This window comes from Grampus griseus (genome assembly GCF_964374135.1).
Source record: "Grampus griseus genome assembly, chromosome: 1".
Taxonomy (NCBI): domain Eukaryota; kingdom Metazoa; phylum Chordata; class Mammalia; order Artiodactyla; family Delphinidae; genus Grampus; species Grampus griseus.
The window spans coordinates 61,171,573-61,184,271 of NC_139017.1; the positions used below are offsets into that span (position 1 = coordinate 61,171,573).

Sequence of the window (12,699 nt, forward strand, 5' to 3'; positions counted from 1 at the left end):
CCAAAGGGGTCCACAAATGTCAAGACTACCTGGTTACACCATACCTTCTGTTGCTTTGATTATTGGTTAAGTGTCCATTGGGGCTCGGTACTGATCAGAGCCGAATGGGAGAAAGTGGGCATGGATTGCCACCTTTAAAAGTTTCAGAAAAGGCTCTGATGGTGCGAAGTGAGATCTGCCCGTTAGTTGCTGGAAGACAGAACTGTGAGATTGAGCCGGGGCTTTGGAATGTTGGTAAAGTTTTTTGGTACTTGTGTCTGAAATAAGAGAATAAAGGCAGTAGTTGGTTTTACCCCTGCCTACAGCTCCAGCCTCGTTGCTCCTTGCCACTGTGCCCCCAGCCATTTTTGCTGTCTTTCAGTGTCCAGGAAGCTTCCTCCTGCATTAGGAGGTCTATACATGCTGTTATCTCTGCTGGACTCTCCTCCCATCTCTTCATCTAGGTAAGTACACTCTCCCTCCATATCTGATTATCTGCCCCTGTTCCTCCAGACTAGGTCAGGCTCCTTGATAATCCTCATGTAGACCCATCCTCATCTCCTTCACAGCCCTTTCTCAGTTTGTAACTATGTGGTCCTTGGGGTGACTCTTTAGTTCACTGCTTGTCACTGCACCAGATTATAAATCCCCCAATGGCAAGGAAGGCTTGCCTTTATTGTCTGCAGTATCCCCAGTGCCTGACCAAGGGCTTGTGGTAAATATTTATTGATGAAGAGTGAATTTTAATTGGAAAATTCATAAAGGGACTGTGAATGCTAGCAGAATGGATTTAGGTCCACAAAAAATAAAGTCGGATGGCCTCCCCCCCCTTGTGAGACCCCATCTACCACCAAGCATCCCCCACACTCCTAGCAGTTCTGCATACACCAGTAACACAGAGATCTTCAGGCTAGCACAGTAGAAACAGTATAGCAAAACTGGCAGGCTGGGGAGAGAGATGGCCTGGGGTCAGATCCTGGCCTCGATGCTTTCTTCCTGGGTGACCTCAGCCTCTTTGTGCCTCAGTCTCTCCATCTATATAAAATAGTGAAAATAATAGTACCAATGGCATAGAATGTTTAGGAATGCTAATGAAGCCATATAAATAAAACACCTAACACATAAGTACTGATCAAACGGTAGCTTAAAGGAAAAGAGACAACTTTTATCCATCAGAGCCTGATGGATAATCCACCCCTGCTACCCCCTTGAGAAGCACTGGATTTAGAAACAGAATTTCACAGAATATATTAGTGAATATCTTCAGTAAATAATATATTCAGCTCAGTAAATATCAGTTGTGGTTATTTCTCTATTAGAAAATAGTGAATTGTCCTAAAAGCACAAGCCTAGCTCTTAAAGGCTTTCAAGAAATGTGCATTGAGGGCTTCCCTGGTGGCGCAGTGGTTGAGAGTCTGCCTGCTAATGCAGGGGACACGGGTTCGAGCCCTGGTCTGGGAAGATCCCAGATGCCGTGGAGCAACTGGGCCCGTGAGCCACAAATACGGAGCCTGTGCGTCTGGAGCCTGTGCTGCGCAACAAGAGAGGCCGTGATAGTGAGAGGCCCGCGCACCGCGATGAAGAGTGGCCCCCACTTGCCACAACTAGAGAAAGCCCTCGCACAGAAACGAAGACCCAACACAGCAAAAATTAATTAATTAATTAATTAACTCCTACCCCCAACATCTTCTTTAAAAAAAGAAAAAAGAAATGTGCATTGAGAAGTTGAATGAAAGAGCAGATGGGCTACTTGAATGCTTATTTTCCTCTTCCAGGCCCAACTTGGCTTTGCAGTACTTGACTGCCCTCAGTTCTACATAGTTGCCACTAGAGGGCAGCCGCGGTTAAGACAACAATACTCTGGACCCACCAGCGCCATAATTACTGGGTAAACAAGGGAGGATGGTTGAAGGAGAAAAATGATAGAATGATTGAAAAAAATAATTTTTTTCTTTATCTCTTGGGGACCAAATGGAAGGAAATATGGAGCTAGTGAGATTGAAGTTAGACTTAAAGAAGAACTTCCAGAGCACAGAGTTTGCTAACTAGAGATTTTATACAGGTGACTTTTTAAAAACCTCTTAGCTATATCTACTCAAGCAGAATAGATGAGAAAGTGGGCTCCTCCAGTCTGAGGCTTATGTGACCCCCCCCTTAAAGTAACCCTTCTGTGTCTGCCTTAATTGACTCCATTCTTGCAGATGCAATTGTAAAATAACTTTATTGGTTGGGTTAGCCACCACTCATGCTTTTCCTGTGATAAGGATCCTTTATAGAGGCATGATGGTGTTCACATGCAGATACTTTCTGAAGAGCCCTGGGGCAAGGGGCAGCCTTGCCCCTCACCTCAGAACTCCTTTGTTGAAATGAGCTGGTTTGGCTTTTGTGGATTTCAAGGTCTGGAGCCAAGAAGCAGTCCAAGTATCCCCCCCTTCCCTTTTCAGGAAAACGGCTTCAAAGCATACACTGTATAAGGGACACAGTGGCATCTGGGCAAGGAGCAGATTAGGGCTAGCTGTCCTCAAGCAGTCCCTGGCCATGGCTGCCTGGATGGCTCCATCCCAATGGTACCCCAAAGAGCAGGAGGGTTAGGTCCCCAGACAACACTCCTTTCAGAAATGGGAAGAACTAATTGCTCTCCACCCAAGCTATAAAGCAACAGCCATCTTCAGTAATGAGAGTGTAGCTCAGAGATGTGAAAGCAGAGGGTTTTGTGCTCAGTACAGGCAAGATTTGGCTGCCGGGCCTGGGCTTCACTGACCCAATGAGCGTCTCCAGCCAGAGCTGGTACTATTAACTGTGGCCTTAGGAGAAAACAATTAATACCACAGCCTCCTTCTTTGGCAAATCCTGGGCTGGTTGGAGTCTGTCTCTCCCATCAGGATATAGACCTTTCTGCTTGCATAAGAGGAGAGGACAAATTACCTCTCTCATGCTTTGAGAACCGCATGGACTCTGCCTTTGAAGATAAAGACCCAAGTAGGGAGCTGCTGGGAATGCAGAGAGTGCTGGCTAAGCATGAAACTACTGCAGCTGCTTCCTCAATTCAGCCAATTCGAGGTGTGTTTGCCTCCATTATGGATGCTGACGATAAGCAGAATCTGGCCTTTCCTCTTTTTTTTTTTTTTTTTCAGTCAAGCCCAAACTAGTCTCCAGCTGAGTCCATGGCCTTTCCTCTTCTGAAGTCTGATCCACCTTCAAAGAATTGCTTAGCTGTTAAAATCTAGCCCTATACATTTAGCTAAGCCTGAGGTTGCTTTTCTCCTCCCACATCAAGCCAAGAACATGGTCATCATACTGGTGACCTCTGGTGTAGAGGTGACTCTTGGTGTCCTTCCAACCTCAGATGCGAGTGTGAGTTCTCTGCACAGGCACTGGGCAGATGAGCACATGCCTTGGGGTCTCCTGCCTCTGCCCAAGGCAGAGAAGACGTGTCTGTGGGGCCATGTTGAGTGGATGAGGTGGACTTAAGAGGAGGCAGTTGGCCAAAGAGGTATATACTGAGAAGCAGCGAGTGGGAGCCCAGAGTAACTGCACACCTAGCCCAGCACATGACAGCCCAGAGCTGTCAAGCGCTGCTCACAGACAGAATCAGTGATGGTTTAAAAAGTAAGGTTATGTACTATTGCTCAAGCAAATTTTAGGGTTCACGGCACCAGATCGTTGTGAAGAACGGGTAATGAGATTTCTGGGGTTGGGACTTCAGGGACAGAAGTCCCTGAAGAAGTCTGCCACCACTTCTGTCCTGGAAAGGAGAGTTTCATGTCCCTCAGAAGAAGGCTGCCTGTCCCCTGATTCCACCTGAACTTGCCTACAGGGTAGAAAACTGTAGAGGGAGCCCATGGACTTCTGTCACATGGTCTGTCCCAGACCTTACAGCAAAAGCCAAACCAAACCATCAAGCCAAATGCAGAGGGGCACGGGGGCTCTGGCCCCGTGCCCAGTGCGTGGGCCACTCAGATCTCGATGAGGCTGGCGACGCGCAGGCAGAGGGGTGCGTCGGGCGGCATGGCGCTGCGCTTGATCTCGTTCCCGTCCAGGCGCAGCACCTGCAGCTTGGAGAAATTCATGACGTCCACCACGGTGCAGAAGCTGCTGATGGAGAACTCTGTGGGAACAAGAGGGGTGGGGGTGGGTCGGAGAAGCCCAGATCAGGGACCTGGGTCCGCAGTGAGGCCAGACCTCCTCTGTGAAGCTTCTAATGTGAGAGGTGGAACTCAGCTGGGTGGGGCAGGCACTTTCCAGGATCGGAGTCATACTTGCACCAATTAGTGGGCAGAACCAGAGACAGAGTGGGGTCTCTGCCTGCATAGCTCCACCTCATACTCATCCCTCTCTGTAGACCCTGGAATGTCCTTCCAGCCAGGCCTTGATCTTTTCCCATCTTTAGGCAGCAGGTGGCAGCAGAAGGCAGTCAAAGACGAACCCTAGCAGCTTTGATTGCTTTTGGAGAGGAGGGTGTTTCCGAATTGCTTTAAGAAGGAAGACTGGGGAAATGCAGGGACTTAAATCTGGACTATTTCCTAACACTTTGCAGATAGAGCAAGTGGCAGAAAATTAAAGAGAGAAAATCTAGACTGAGAGACAAGTGTCTCTGAGTGCAGAGCTTTGAGGGCGTTGTCCGTGTACATTCTGAGTAAGGCCAAAGGAGTGAGCAAGGCCCTGAGGTCTAAGGAGATGGAAACTGATAGATAAACAGGGCTGCTATGGAGCTCAAAAGTCCAATAAATAACTCTCTTGCATCCCACATTTAATATGATACGGTTTACCCTCCTTTTTTGTAATCTCAAAAGAAGTACCCTTTTTTGAAGATTTTCCCTCCAAACCATGCAGTCCTAATTGATACAGTAGTTCTGTTTGATTTAAATACAAATCCTTCTGCTACCATTCACCTTGTTCTCCCTCTGGTTGTCCTCTTGGACAGATCAGCCACCTCTGTCTCTAGCCTGCTGGGTCAGGAACTTGAAGGATAAAAACCAAGAACTCAGCTAAAACTCCAGCAAGGACAGCCAGAGTCACCACTGAGAAGCTGCTGAAGCCCCTAGAGGCTGCCTTCAACGCGATGTGTGAGAGCATCAGGAAGGTGGCTCACGTCAGAGGGGCTTTGGGTGAGGTTACCTGTCGGGTCTCCGTAGGCTGTAACACTTAGGCAGACCCAGAGCTGGGCTTGCTTTTGCCTCAACCAGAGGCATTCCTCTGCTTGCCACAGTGGTCAGGAGCTGTGTGTCAGCCTGGAGCAGGGCAGGAGGAATGGGAGGAAGGCTTTCCTAACTCTCTTCCTAGAGGTGACCTTCGAGGGCATTGTGGATGGAGAGATTATGGGTATGAGCGTGAAGGTTGCAAGGAAGACAGTATGGAGAGCTTAGATAGATGAAGAAATTGTTTTTTAAATTAGCGCTAGCAATTCTTTTCAGTCTCTGTCAAGACTGACAGAGAGGAGATGGGCTGAGGCTGCAGCCAGTTAACTTGTACTGCAAATGTAAGGTAGAAAACCCAGCCCCAAAGAATAATGAGAACAGGAAATACCCTTCTTTGGAGAGCACTCGGTGCGGGGTGGGGGTGGAGACCTGGAATACTTTTGGATGTTTCCTTTCTGGTCCCAGGGAATAGATCAAGTGGCCTCCAGGTGGACAGGTTGGGGGCAGAGCCAAGGCCAGGGGCCAGGTCTATGGTGTCTGTGTGGAACAGGTGGAGTGAGTTGGGCTGGGGAGAAGTAAAGTGGCCCAGCTTAAATATCACCTCCAACCCTGTCGGCAGACTGCACTTAGAGGTTCCACCATAGATTCTCTACACCATCCTGGGGCCTTCAGACTGCCTGCTAAAGTCCTGGATCCCAACTGTTGAGCACTGAGGGGCTGCTCAGCACACAGCATGTGTAGATTCTGTCCACAGGTTGAGCACCGTGAGCCCCCTGTTTATCTTCCCTAAGCTCATGAATAGGACGGGGCTTCTGCTTGGAGACTCCGGAGGACACTTTCCATCCCGGATTAAATTCTGACAAAAGTCTTTCCAAATTCCTCCTGGTACACCCGCCCTGCCCCCTGGATCTCAGAGCTGCTGGATAACATTCTGAGCTGTGTTTCCTGCTCTTGCCAGGCTGGAAAAACTGAGGGAGATGCTAATGGAAGAAGGAAGGGGGAGGGAGAGGGCCGGGCCTAATTCCACTGCACACCCTTCAGCTCCTGTCCTTTTAGCTCCCCTCTCAGAGGGTTGCTTCAATATCCCACCTTCACCACCCACCCCTGCTCTGGGTCCCTGACCAGCTGTGCAGGGAGACCTCCTTCACATTGGCCCAGGCGAGGGCCTGAGCCTGGAGAACTGTCTTTCCTGCTGTTGGTCTGAATCAGAGAGATACTCCTTCCATTCTCAGCTAGAGAAGCCTGGCTTTCAGTCCTTTGCTGTTGATGGTAGAGGCTATGCTACAAGATCTGGGTGACCTAAAGAGATTGCCTTTCCTTCTCTGTGTCTCAGTTTCCCCATCTTTGCGATGAAAAAAATAAAACAGAACAAAACTGTACCTGGCAATTTCAAAGTGGCAATAGAAGAAAAGCTTATAATATAGTTACTGTGTATTGCTTTTTCAATAATGTGCCAGGCGAACCAAGCACTTTACATGTATTCATCCACTAATTAAGAAAAATAAGGAGTTGGTGTTATTTTGCCAAAAGAAGACTAAAAGGGAGATATCCAGACAAAGGGGCTTTGGCTTAAATTGCACAAGAAGGGATTTGGGGTAGGCACTGGACATTTTTAGGTTTGACTTAAGGGAGAAATTTCTTGCAAGACCTTGAGACACTCGACTAAAGTGATTTTATCTTTAGCAGAGCTTTTGGAAGGGGTGAACCACCTTGTATTTGAGCGGCAGATGTGGTTCTGCAAGAAGACAGGGTGACAAGATGCTGCAATGGAGACTTCCTCACCCCAAGTTTTCTGATTGTACAGTCAGGCAATAACTAACGGCTTCTCTCCCGTGACAGCTGCTCTTTGCTGTCACATTTTCAGGGTCAAACTCTGATAAAGCACTGTATACAATATGACGTTTCTGTTGTGACGATCCTCCTGTATTTAGAATGGGTGGCAGATAAGTAGTGGTGACTTCTGGGTGGGATGATGAACAGCTACAAGCAAATGTCAAACCCTTTGCAGCATGCAACATCTTGGAGACCAGAGAACCCTGCCTTGGGAATAGGAAGACCCGCACCCCCACACCCCCACCCCCCAAAGAAAGAGAGACTTTAAATACAAAACAGTTTGCCCTATACATGATGGTGTCTTGCACTTCCAACTAGAGAACCAGGGACCTCTTCACCTTGCCCACCTCACAGTCAGCCTCTGGGACTGGTGCCTCTCTCACTCAGAGGGCTGTCTAGCTCGTTAACATCTTGCCAAACGACTGATCTGTTCCCTGAGCACAGGGAGAGAAAGTATTGATGGGAGAGGTTGTAGACTCAGTCCCTATCCATGCTTTGATGGTGCTGTTTGCTCTCAGCAGGCTCTACTTCAGAGCCCTTTGCCAATGGTCATTAATGAGTCCTTCATTCCCCAGGGAGAGGGGTACTTTGCTGCAGAGGAAGAGAGGTTAAAATCTGGCTCTGTACCTTCCAGCTGGATTAAGATATCAGAGGCCCTGGGGTAATGTAAGCACATTGTGAACACAAGATCCTGAGAGGGAGCTGAAAATCAACTAGATAATCCAATCTGAAATGAAGATTTTAGTTCTTGGACACAGAGAGGCAGCACTTTAGGCTTTTTCTGGGAAGAGCTTGGAAAACAAGAAGCCCTTGTCCTTGTCCACCACCCCAGGGTTTGGCGGTGGTCAGGCTCACGTTACCCTAGGGGGCCTCTGCCCTGCCACCAGGGGCTCCTTGTACTCCAGGGAGAACCAGCCAGAGCAAGTGCCGCATTCAGCTCTGAGAGGCTACAAATTCTTGTCCACCAGTTGTTATGTTTAAAAAGCAAATAAACATCCAGACACAAGACCAGGCTGTCGAGGCATGAGTAGATCAGGTGGAAACAGAGAGCTCATCCTCTTCCGGGTCAGTGAGAAAGTGCAGATACCACGGTTTCTTAACAGCACACTTTCCTCCTGGGACGGACCGTAGAAGTTCAACTTAAACCCCCCTGTCTATGAACTGCCACCTCCCCAACCTCTCCCAACTCCTCTCTCACTGCTTAACACATGACCCCTACCTCTTAGACACAGGAATTTCCTGGCTGCCCCCTCCAGGTGGCCTGTTAAATGACTGGTCCCTTTGTTTGTGGCAGTTGCATTTCTCAGAAGGGCCCAGTCCTGTGTTCCTCCAGCCCACGCCCGCTTATCTCTCAAGACCTAGATTGAGACTTACCTCTTCTGGGAAGTCTTCTTCCGTACCAACCCACTCTCCCACTGACTTTTCCTAGCACTGCTGTGTAGTATAAGAGTATGCCACTATGTACCATTTTGTACAGGGATATGGCAGGGTTTTCAGCTTACTTCATTGGTACTCTTTGGTTCCCCTACTTCTATTTCTTCTGTATTGCCCCCAGCACTCAGAATTGGGTCTTTCCAATGCAGCAGACAGCCCTCCCCACTCCCCTTTGCGAAAGTCTCACCATTGATCCTATTGCCTTGGAGGTAAAGGTTCTCCAGGTTGGTGTTCACTGGGGGGATCTTCTGCAGCTGGTTGTAGGAGAGATCGAGCTCAAGGAGGCTGCTGGAATTGAAGGTGTTAGAGGCCAGGCCACTGTTGGTGAGACTGTTGTGGGACAGCCGCACATACAGCAGCTTGGGCGACCCCCGGAAGTAGCTGTCGGGGACCGAGTAGACATTGTTGTGCTCTAGGTACAGCTGCTCAAGGGCTGAGGGCAGTCCATCAGGCACCTTCCGAAGGTGGTTGTAACTCAGGTCCAGCAAGATCAGTGACCGGAGGCCTTTCACCGAACTGCCCACTTCCTGGATCTCGTTGTGTTGGAGGTACAAGGCCGTGAGGTTCTCCAGCCCCTCCAGCGCGTTGTTGGGGACCCTCGAGATCTGGTTGTGCTCGAGATGGAGCTCCCTCAGGGATCGAGGCAGTGGGCCAGGCATCCGGGTCAGGTTGTTGTGGTCCATGTACAGCCTCTCCAGGTGCCTCAGCTTGGAGAAGACCTTCTTGCCCACCTTATCACTGGTGATCTGGTTGCCATGGAGAGCAATCCAGAGCAGCCCAGTGGCGTTGTCGAAAACGCCCTCCTGGATGGAAGAGATCTGATTGTTCTGGAAGTAGACGTATTTCATGCGGGAGGGGACGAAGGGTAGGTACTTGAGGTTGCGGTTGTCACAGTACATGGCTGTGGGGAAGTTGGGGGGGCAGTCGCACTCCTGGGGGCAGTCGCGGGGCTCTGGTGGGGGTGGAGAGCCGTAGGCATAGGCTGGACCTTCCTCTCCCCCATAGGGGTAAGGGTCATAGGGCTCATAAGGGTAAGGGTCATAGGGGTCGTAGTAGGTGGACTGCTGGTTGCTGCGGAGGTAGTGGAACCACCAGTGGGAGTCTTCCTCATATTGGGCCCGGGAAAGGGAGCAGAGCCCTGCCAGCAGCAGGAGGGAAGCCCACTGCATGTTGTCTCTCTGCAAGAAGGGAGAGAGAACAGAGTAAGCAGGCGTGAGTGAGACTCTAGGGAGGCAGGGAGGCAGAGCAGGTGAGCCTTAGTCTTTGAGCTACGCAGACCTGACTTCAGCAGCAAACAGCTGTGAGCAGTAGCCTTGCTCTCACTTCCTCTGGGCCTCCTCCCAGTGCCGCCCCTGCACACTTGGTCCAGCAGAAACGTGGCTGTCTGCGGGGAGCTAGGTGCATTTTCCTCTGGTCATAGAGTCGCAGAAACATAGCCTTTGAGATTAAAAGGAGCTTGAATGGAGGTGCTGCATTTGTTTTGGAGGGCAGGCCCATAGGAACCTCTAGCAACCTGAAGGTACTGTTGGGGGAGCTAGAAAGGCCACAGCAATTCCCATGGGAGTGGTAGTGGTGGTGGGTGCTCTTTAGGCCTGAATTCACATCCAGTTTGGACTCCCCAGGACATAATGTTTCCCAAGAGTCCAAGGAAAAAGCCCTCTGGCTCTTTCCATATCTCTGGGAAACAGCCAGAAGTGGCTTGAGATCTCAAAGGGGAAGATCTGAACTACTTGGGAAGGCAGAGGGTTTCTGTTTTGAGTCTGTGGGGAGTGCTGTGGTCCCCCTGCAGCCACCACAAGGCCTGGGCTCGTGGTACCAGCACCTGTAACAGTCTGCTGGGGAGGAAACTCTCTGGTTGGCAGTCTGTGGCTACACATGCAACTTGGCCGGCACAGGGTCTTCATGTAACAGTTACAGATTCCCTCCAGACTGGGCCCACTGCCACCCAGGTGTGGCACTTGTCTTCTAGAGTGGGTACTGAGTGCATGCAAGTCTTCCTGCACTTGTCCAGTAAAGTGTTACTACTTCTCCCGCTCCACCATGGACATTATGCAAGAGCCAAATGGGACCAAGAGAATGAATGAGGAACATCAAACAATGGAACAGGAATTGAAGCCTCTTGAGTATGCCCAAGGGAACATGCCTTTAGAATGGGATTCTGGCATCCTTCTCTCCCATCCCAAGCCACCTCTGGATTACCAGTCTCCATATCTAGGCCCCCACATTTCCTGGCAGCCCATTGCCTTCGAGCTTGTTATGCTAGCGAGATGAGAGCAGGGTAGGTTTAGAGAGAAGTGTGGGTTTGGTGTCACCTGAGAGGGAAGCTGAAGGAGTGGAAGATGAGGGGTCATGGGGTGGCATATCAGTCTGGATGTCTTACTCTGAATACCTATAGCCAAAGCACTGCATAACCCCTGTGAGCAATGGGTCCCTTCCAGAGGGGTGATTGTCACCCTTGGACAGAAGACCTTAGAACCTTTCTTGGTCTGGGAATAGGCACGTATACCATTCACATTGCTATTGGCCCTTGGCTGGGGTTGGCACCCATGGACAGGAGAAAGGAAGGAGTCTAAAAGCCAACATCAAATCCAATGAACCGATGAGAAGGACCCTAATAGTGACAATCTAGTCACCTTCTGGCCACCGTCTCTGTCAGACCTCTCTGTCCCCTGAAAGCAATTCCCTTAGGCCCACTTTATTCCATTAGCCTCTGGGTTGCAGAGGCGAGGCCCCTGGGTCGCAGAGGCGAGGCCCCGGGCTCATCCTCAGGCAGCCTCAGACAAAGAGCCCACAGTGTTTCTGAGGGGCCAACCCAGCCACCCACTGCCTGGGCATGCTGGCTGGGCCTTGGCACTGGCCAGGGGAAGACGGACGGAATGGCCCATTACCAGTAGCACATTTTTCCATGCTCAGCTCTGGGCTGCTGCAGGATCACAGTGGCTGTCTGGAGGCTGGCACAGTGAGCCTCTGTCTCCATTTCTCCTTCCAGACTAGGCACCGTGGCAGACAAGAGCCATCTTCCTCTTCGAGACCCAGCCTTCCAGGGCTGTGCATCCTGCCCACTTGAGTCTCCTTTGGAGTCATGATGGCTAAAAGGGTTTGGTGGTACCTTATTCCTCTCTTTACCCTACCCCCATCTCTTAGCAATGTTGCTCCAGGGTTTATACTCTTAAATCCTCACCCACCCCACCCCCAATGATAGAGACCCTCCTGTGCTCAGAGCTTTGTAAGGTGGAGAGTTTCTAGGACTGGCACTCTCTGAGTTGGGGGGAGCTTACTCAGGAGTTACTGCCGTTCTTTCATTTCTCCATTCTAGAGAACCATTTCTCCCTTCTGTCAGAGTCCAGGAGGTCAAGCCAGAGCTATTCCCTAACCTGAATTGGATCCCCATTTCACAGCTCCTTGGACCTGGTCAAGTCTCAATATTTCTGTGTATTCTTTCCCTTTCACCCCAGCAACACACAAGCACGCGTGTGCATGCACACGTACGCACACACACACTACACAAAACTCCCTCTCCGCTCCCATAACAGAATTTAGTTACCACAACCCTTCTGAAGAGAGACTGCAGGGACACAGGGCTAGGATGGTGGGCTTTCTGAGCAGTAGTGGGGCAGAGCTGGCTATGCTAGATACCTGGCCCTTCACTTTTTCATGCCTGAGAATTGGATGTCCCCCAACAACAGAAAGAAACTGTAGGACAAAGGTAGCATGTTGGAAACCCTTCCTTCTACTCCCCTTTCCCGGCTCCAGCATCCTGGGACACAGCCCAGATGGGAGAAGGACGAATGACTCCTTCCGCCCGGCCCTTGCCCTGCTCCCCAGCCTCTTTGCTGTTGTCCCTTTGTGGAACTACCAGGGACAAAACCTGAAGTAAAATGACTGACTTACCTCGAGTTGAACCTTTCAGAGAATGACCACGTCTCTCTGTCTGGCCTCCTTGGTTGGAGAGCGTGTGAGAGGGAGAGGAGTGAGGGTGTCTACTGAGAGTGTGTGTGTCTGTGCCAGGCCAGGGCCCGCCCCCACATTCCTAATCAAATGCTGTGAAGAGAGGGGTTGAGGAGCCCGGATCCTGGCTTTTTCGGCTCTGCTGCAGGGGCGGAGCTCACACTCAACCGCGCAAAATCCTGCTGTCTGCCTGACTCTATAAAAACCACCTTCTTTCCACTCATCTGCCCTAAAGCATTGGCAGCTCAGGGTCTCTTTCTGCTGAATGAGTTAGTGGCGCCCTCGAAGTTATTTGTACAGTCTCTTACGAAGCGCCTGGATTTCTCATTAAACCCACAAGGGCAGATGCAGGGATGGGGAGGGCCAG

At 50.4% G+C, this 12,699-nt stretch overlaps 1 protein-coding gene across 2 annotated transcripts; it reads right to left on the reverse strand.

Moving 5' to 3' along the window:
• Nucleotides 1-2,104: 2,104 nt before the first annotated feature.
• Nucleotides 2,105-12,400, reverse strand: FMOD (fibromodulin). Of its 2 annotated transcripts, none has more exons than XM_082647432.1 (3): nucleotides 12,276-12,400; nucleotides 8,572-9,562; nucleotides 2,105-4,087 (listed from the first exon to the last, which is right to left on the reverse strand). In XM_082647432.1, exons 2-3 carry the CDS (start codon nucleotides 9,551-9,553, stop codon nucleotides 3,936-3,938), a joined length of 1,134 nt encoding a protein of 377 aa, XP_082503558.1. In that variant the 5' UTR covers nucleotides 9,554-9,562; nucleotides 12,276-12,400; the 3' UTR covers nucleotides 2,105-3,935. The 2 variants fall into 2 exon arrangements, with proteins under 2 accessions (XP_082503558.1, XP_082503559.1); XM_082647433.1 differs by lacking the exon at nucleotides 12,276-12,400 and adding an exon at nucleotides 9,663-9,788.
• Nucleotides 12,401-12,699: the final 299 nt, after the last annotated feature.